This window comes from Elephantulus edwardii, unplaced genomic scaffold (assembly GCF_000299155.1).
Source record: "Elephantulus edwardii isolate Elephantulus edwardi_28Jun2011 unplaced genomic scaffold, EleEdw1.0 scaffold00047, whole genome shotgun sequence".
Classification (NCBI taxonomy): Eukaryota; Metazoa; Chordata; class Mammalia; order Macroscelidea; family Macroscelididae; genus Elephantulus; species Elephantulus edwardii.
The window spans coordinates 17701921-17709539 of record NW_006399797.1 but is presented as its reverse complement, the minus strand read 5'-3'; the positions used below and the strand labels follow the sequence as shown (position 1 = coordinate 17709539).

The 7619-nt window shown below is 36.2% G+C and overlaps 1 protein-coding gene across 1 annotated transcript in view; it reads right to left on the bottom strand.

Annotated features, from left to right (window-relative positions):
* The window catches only part of CNOT2 (CCR4-NOT transcription complex, subunit 2), a 170555-nt gene that overhangs the window by 53698 nt on the left and 109238 nt on the right, over nucleotides 1–7619 (bottom strand). Inside the window, exon 3 of the mRNA XM_006886084.1 lies at nucleotides 7383–7505. Within this exon, the coding sequence (XP_006886146.1) occupies nucleotides 7383–7505 (123 nt within the window). The remainder of the gene's footprint in view (nucleotides 1–7382; nucleotides 7506–7619) is intronic.

Below are 7619 nucleotides of genomic sequence, written 5' to 3'. Positions count from 1 at the left end.
TTAGTAGGTTCTTATAAAAAGATTTAATTAAATTTCTTTATATTCTGACTTGTTTCTATTTAACATAAGGGAGCTCTAGTGGCCTAGAGGCAGAGTCTGTACTGCAACCTCAAACACCTGTGGTTCAAATCCACCAGCGGCTATGCAGGTTAAAGACGGGTATTCTCTTCTTGTGTGACTAACTGCTTCTGAAAATCCACTGGGGGGAGAACTATGGGTCAGTTCCAATTCAAAAGTACACAAAAACAATAACATTTATTATACAAATGTTGACTGTATTTGTTCTTCTTAAGAGTTTTACACAGGATCCTCTTCCGGTTCATAAGCATGAATGACATGTGTGACATGTGCCATCTTTTAAACCTTGTTACAACTTAGGCACACTACCCATCTGACATGAGGAAAAAAGAAAGTTTTACACACAAATTTCAATCTTAACATCACCCTAAGAGTAACATACAGTGAAAGTCAAAAGAGCAACTAACCTGGACTGCCTTGTTTTTTTTCTATATTTGCTTTTGATAGGCTTACTGACCACAGTTCTACTGCCATTTAAAAAAGTATTAGAATTTTCATTCTTAGACAGGCTTCTGTCTTACATAAGTTCTGGTCTTCGAAGTATAGTATGTATTATCTATTTTACAAGTAAAAAACCCCTAAGATACAGACTTAATAACTTGCTCAAGGGCAAGTAATTCACATAGTTGGGATATGAACTCAGTATAATTTCCAGAGCCTATATATTCCAAGTCACCAAAAGTGGAGAGAGGAGTTTCTGTCATAAAGTAGTTGGTTATAGCATAAACGTACAAATGATAGCAAAATCAGTAAAAAAACAATTAGAAGAACTACTACAAAATCTATATATTAAAAAATATAAAGAGGGAAAAAAGACATCATCTGCACTGCCAATATTGATATAAATGGGCCAGGGTAAAAAAAATACTTTTTATAAAAATGATTAGAAAACTCTTTTCCTAAGATGTTAAATGGTCTATAAAACTATAGTAATTCCAATTATAAAGCTACAGTACTTTGAACTCTGCAATAGTTTTGAAAAAGAATCAGAATGATAAACAAAACAATTTATAAATAAGCCTAAGAATATTTAGGCATTAAATATGCACTTGGAGGACATTAGCCAAGAGTGAATCATCTAACTTAAGGGTAGTCAATTCACATACACAGTCTGCAGATCAAAATCAATCCACTAGTTTGGGAGATAGAAGGGGTGTGTGTGTGTGTGTATTATGGAGAAATCAATCCACTAGTTTGGGAGATAGAAGGGGTGTGTGTGTGTGTTATGGAGAGTGCATGAACCACTGGTGTGGTGTGTGTGTGTGTGTGTGTTTTAAGGAGAATGCATGGACCAAGGAAGGGTTTTTAACATTTTCAATGATGCACATATTTACACTACTGTTGTTGGGTCAAGTTACAGAATTAAGTATAACTCATATTGACCCTATTAACAACAGACCTGAACCCTGTCCTCGCCTGTGCTATTCTCATAATTGCTGACACACTTGAGCTCACTGCTGTACTAATTCTGTCAATACATCTTGATGGGGGGAGGGAGATTTTTCTCTTTTCACTGACCTTCCATCTTTCCAAGCATGATGTTCCATTCCATGGAATAGCCTCTCCTGGAAACATGTCCAAAGTGTGAAAGACAAAGCGTCACCATGTTAGCCTCCAAGGAGAATTCTGGTTGCATTTTCCCCAAGACTTATCTGCTTGTTCTTTTGGTAGTCCATGGGATATTCAGCGCTCTTCTCCAATACCAAAACTCAATGGCATCAAGTCTTCTTCTCTCATCCTTATTCACTGTCCAGCTCTAAGATGCACAGAATGTGATATGAAAGACCATGGCCTGAACTAGGTGCACCTTTGTCATCAAATTGACATCACTGCTCTTATGTATTTTGAAGAGGTCCTTGAAAGCAAACTTCATCAATGAAATAAGTCTCTTGATCTCCTGATTGCTAGTACCAGGGGAGTTAACTGTGGATCCAAGCAAGATGGTATCACTGACAAGTTCAATCCTTTCTCCACCTGTTATGTTGTCTATTGGCCCAGTGGTGAGGACCTTTGTCTTCTTGATGTTGAGTCCTATACTGAAGACTTTGTCTTTCATCTTCTGTAGCAAGCGTTTCAAGTCTTTCTCATTTTCAGGAGGCAAGGCTGTGTCATCTGCATAAAGCAATGTTTGTGAGTCTTCCTCCAATACTGATGCCACACTATTGTTCAGAGTGGAGCCTGACAAATTATTTGCTTAGCATAGAGAATGAATAGACAGGGAGAAAGGATGCATCCTTGATGCATACATATCCTTTCTGATCTTAAACCATGCAGAACTGGCTGAGTAGATAGAAAGTTATGCTACCAAGCCAAAGGTGGGTGATTTTAATCTGCAGTTCTCAAGCCTGGTTTTAGTTGTTTTTGGTCAAATATTCTTCTAAGTGATATAGCACTGGTATGTGCATTGCTGTACAGAAGTAACTCATGATTGCTGTGATGCTGAACATTGTGACATTGATGTGTCAAATGCTATAATGGTTACCCATGATGGATAGTGTTTGGTGGAGCTCCCTGATTAAAACAAGCTTGGAAGCAGGAATGACATCCACTTCTGAAATAGCTTGCCTCCGGAAACTCTATGAACTTGGAGAAATGATCAAAGTTACACAAGTGTTCAGGTCTTTCGTTCATAGGGTCGCTCTGAGTTGTCTACGACTTGATGGCACCTAACAACCGCCACCACCACCACAGGGTTCCTTTGCTCTGTCTGGATAGGAGGTTCTTGATCTAATGTTAGGTTTCACAGGAGTACAATTAAGTATTCTGTGATTTCCATTCTTCTCAACATTAGCCATAATTTATTATGATTCGCACAGTCAAATGTCTTTCCATAGACAAAAAAAAACAACAACCACAAAACACCACAAATAGACATCCTTCTAGTATTCTCAGCTAGAATTCATCTGACATTAAGCAATCTCTCATGCTACACAGCCTTTTCTAAACCCTACCTGAACTTCTGACACTTCCCTGTAAAGGTACTGTGTTAACAATTTTTGGATGAGCTTAAAAATATTTTGCATGCCATTTGATAGTAACAATACTGTTTGATAATTTGCACATCTGTGGGGTCACCTTTCTTGGGAATGGGAACAAATATGGCTCTCTTCCAGTCAGGTTGTTGTCCTCCAAATTTCCTGGCATAGACTGTTTAGTGCATCCAGGACTGCATCTATTAGTTGAAACATGTCAACTGTAATTCCACCGATTCTTGGGGACTTATTTTTGCCACTGCCTTCACTGCAGCTTGAACTTTTCCCTTCATTACTGCTGGCTTTTATTACTTCCTGAAATTTTTGAGTGTCAATGAATTCTTTTTGGTACATTGACTCTATATATTCCTTCCCTCCTCTTTTTATACTTTTTTTCCATATCTTGGTTTATAAAGCCTAAAATAGTACCTGGCCCTTCACAGAAAAGTTTTATAACCCATAGTCTAACTTGTAAGTAACTGCTGGACAACTGAATAATTTCAAAGGGATGAACAGGATGGTACAGAGATGAATGTTGTATCATACAAGTAATATCTTAAATTAAAATCCTTATCGAATAAATTTAAATGGTAAGTGACCAACAAAACATAAAAGTATTAGAAGAAAACAGGTAATTAGGTAAATAATGCAGTTGATAAAAGTATCTCTCAACACAATGTTAAAAAACAGCACTATTTCTGTGTGTGTGTAAAATTAATATTTAGTGTATGTGCATTAAAACAATTAAGCTTGTAATTATGGTAAGAAAACTGTTGATGAGAGTAAAATCTGACATAATCTTAAAAAAATATCCAAAAGTCTTGTCTCCTCAGTCACTGGCACATGACTCTGAGAAACTGTAGGAATAAACAGGCACAGAAAGAAGGCCCAGTTTTATCCCCAACGTTGTGGAAAGGGACTGTACATCACTGGGCAAAGTCCTGAGCCTCCCAGGGATATTCATGTTGCATGGTATAATCTTTTAAAAGGAAAATATTTTAGAATGTCCTGGAGGATTTAAATATAAGCTTATACTGTATTATATAAAGTTAACCGAAGAGTCATCTACAAGGACAATCTATTAGATTAAGCTGAAACAAGATCTTAGAACTAAAGTTCACTGAATACAACATGGCCTCTACAAAGAAAATACAGATAATCCAGTAATAAAACAGGCAAAAGACATGAAAAAGAAACCCCAAAACCAACATCAGGATGGCCAACAGATACACGAAGAAATTTGCAAAATCACTGGTATTTGGGAGAGATGCAAATTAAAAAAAAAACAAAAAAAAAAAACCACAAAACCCAAACAGTAACAGTAGCAAAGCAGAACAAGGCATTAAATGTTGGAGAGGATGTGGAGACTGGAACTCTCATGCACTGCTGTTACGACTATAAAATGGTATAACCATTCTGGAAGGCAGTCTCTGGCATTTCCTCAAAAAGCTGAACATAGAAAACCCCTATGACTCAGCTATTCCACTGCTTGGATTATACCCCAAAGAAATTAGAACTAAGACACAACCAGAGATAGGTATACCAATGTTTGTAGCAGCATTATTCACAATAGCAAGATATGCCCAAATAACCTTTAACACATAAACAAATTAAGAAACGATAGTACATTCATAAAATGGAATACTATGCAGTATGACGAAATAACAATTTTGTAAAACATGGGATAGTCTAAAGAACATTATGTTGAGTAAGCTAACTCAGTCTCATGAAGACAAAAACTTCCTAAGATCATTATTTTCAAAATAGGACGATAATTAATTAGATGTGTATAAAAGTCCAAAAGGGGAAGGGGCAGAAAAAGGAAAGGGCGGAAAGCAGTAGAATACCAGAGTTTGGTGGGTGAAAGAACAGGAAAAAATTCAAAGACAACTTGAAAAGACAAGGTAATAATAGGTGTAGATCAATAGTAATTTATTACATAATATATAATGCATAGGAATGATTGAAATGCCACAAAAATGAAACATTGTATAAAGCACAATGTACACGAACTAAACATATCGTGTATGAAGAATTGCATGCAAACCAGTAAAAAAATAGATTAAATAATAAAATTTAAAACTTCTACAACACACATAACATACATTTGTTTTCTAGTTTTTACAGTGAGCTATCAGAAAGATAACTCAAATTCTTCATCTACAAAATCGATACTTAACAAGAAATCTGCATAAAAAGTAATCTATAATCTACATTAAAAATCTAGTAATAGAATATACATTCTCTAGTAACACTGTAGATAATGATAGAGGAATCCAGTACACATAATTTAAAAAACATCTCAGTAATAAAATTGATAATGTGTTACCAAACGACACAATGTCAAATAAAAAAAGGAGAGATGAACAGATATCAAAACAGAAAACAAAACACAAAAAGCCTGAATTTAACCACAGGTTAATCTGTAAAATTCTATAAAAAGCCACAGGAAAGAAATGGTTTATTGGATAACAACTTTTAAGTGTTTTAAATATCAGTAAGAATATCATGAGGCAAATAATTACAACAGACCAAACCAAATGCATTTTCACTCAGTGGATCCCAATTTGGAGCAACTCTCCACTGGGTTTTTCCCGTTGCAAATCACAATGTGAGTAGACTGCCCATCCTTCTTTGCTGGAGCAAATGGTGGACTGACCTACCAACCATCTAGTTCACAGTCTAAAACATTAAGAATTATGCCACCAGAGTTCCAAAAAACCAAATCCACTGCCATCCAGTGGTTCTGACTCATAGTGAGCCTCTATTAGGTTTCTGAAGCTGTAAATTTTTACAGGAGGACACTGCCCATCTTTGTTCCACAGAGCAATTGGTGGGTCAGACCCACTTTTGATTAGCAACTCAATGCCATGTACTATGCCACCAGGAGGGTTCTTTTAGACTGTTACAAAGCCAGAATAATTAAGAATACCAAACTTACAAAAGTTTAAAAAGAGAAAAAGTTGGGCAGGTACAATGTATGAAGATACAAGTGGCTTCACTATAGAGTATAAGATATAATTTAAAGTAGCTTAGTAGAATTTGAAAATGCTAACAGTTGAATGTTAACACTGTTGAAGAAAAGTACTGAATATTCCATGGACTGTCAAAAGAACAAATAGATATATCCTGGAGCAGGTGTAACCAATGTGCTTCTTGGAGGCAAGGATGGGGAAGCTTTTTCTCACACTCTAGTTGTTTCAAGAAGCTATTTCTTGAAAAAGGATATCATGCTTGGAAAGGGAGAGGGGTGGCTAAGCAGAGGCAGATCCTCAACCAGTGGGTTGACACAGTGACAACAACAATGAGCCAGAATGTGTCTGCGATTGTGAAGATGAGACAGAGAATGAGAGAGTTCAGATCTGTTGTTCTTAAGGTTGTTATGAGTCATACGTGAGTTGATGGCACCAAACAACAACCACAGTTGAATTTCATTTAAAAGTTTGCTAAGTAAGACCTATCTATAACTTAATCCTTATGTATCTAACAGGACTATTGAATTATTGTCATTTGCCAATAAGATTCTGACTCATGACATCTCTTTGTGGACAAATTATGACTGAAACCTAAGGTTTTCAAGGATTGTTAACTTTTGTGTTTTGTTTGTTTGTTTTTAATTGTAACTTTTTGAAGCATAGCATCAGGCATGTATCTGCCAGTGCACACCTGGGTACTTAATCGTGCTATGCAAGGATTCCAGTAGAACTACCAGTGTTCTGAAAATTAACTGGTACCTCAAAAATACAGTTTTCCATGCTTTCAACACTTTTATTTCTTTTTCTATGTAGCATTCCTAAAGCTAGGGGAGAGGTGCTTAACTGAGGTCTAGAATTATAGTCCTAAAATTACACCAAGTAGTTTTTACTGGTATCTTATCTTTAAATTGTGCCTAAATCTGCTGCATATTCTGTTATCTATATTACCTGTAAAGATGCAATTTCTCCAATTAAAAAAGAAAAAATGATCCAGAAGTCAGACCATATTTACCCTATATCTCTGAGTACTTATTAGAGCATTGTTGAGTAGTATAGAGTCAGAACTGACCCAGAGCTGACCCTCCAGTGGGTTTTCAGAGGCAGTTAACCAACCACGCAGAAGGAAAATGCCCATCCTTCTCCCAACTATAGAGCATTATCATATCCCAAAATGACAATCACAGCTATATCTCTTCCATTTGAGTATCAATTCCTCATCTTTACAGTCTTGGGTCTTAATATTATGCCTACAACATAGTGACTTAAAAGACAGTACTCTGCAGTTCATATGCTGCTTTTCAGAAACCCTAAACAGACATGCACTGCTGAGTGAATACAATGTAACTGATTAACTTACATCTTTTTCTGACCGATGTGAAAACATAGAAGATTGGCCGTAGTACATGTTTTCGTCATGGTAGTCGGTCTCGACCCCCTCTACAAACTTCTTTCTTGTAGCACCAAACATGCTGTTTGTCACCTAAACAAAAATATTACTTTTATAAAGTATAATGCTTTGGAACATGTCCAGCTTTACCTCACTCCTAATGAAAAACCAAAAAATGAAGGACATAGTGCTACAGTAAAAATTAAA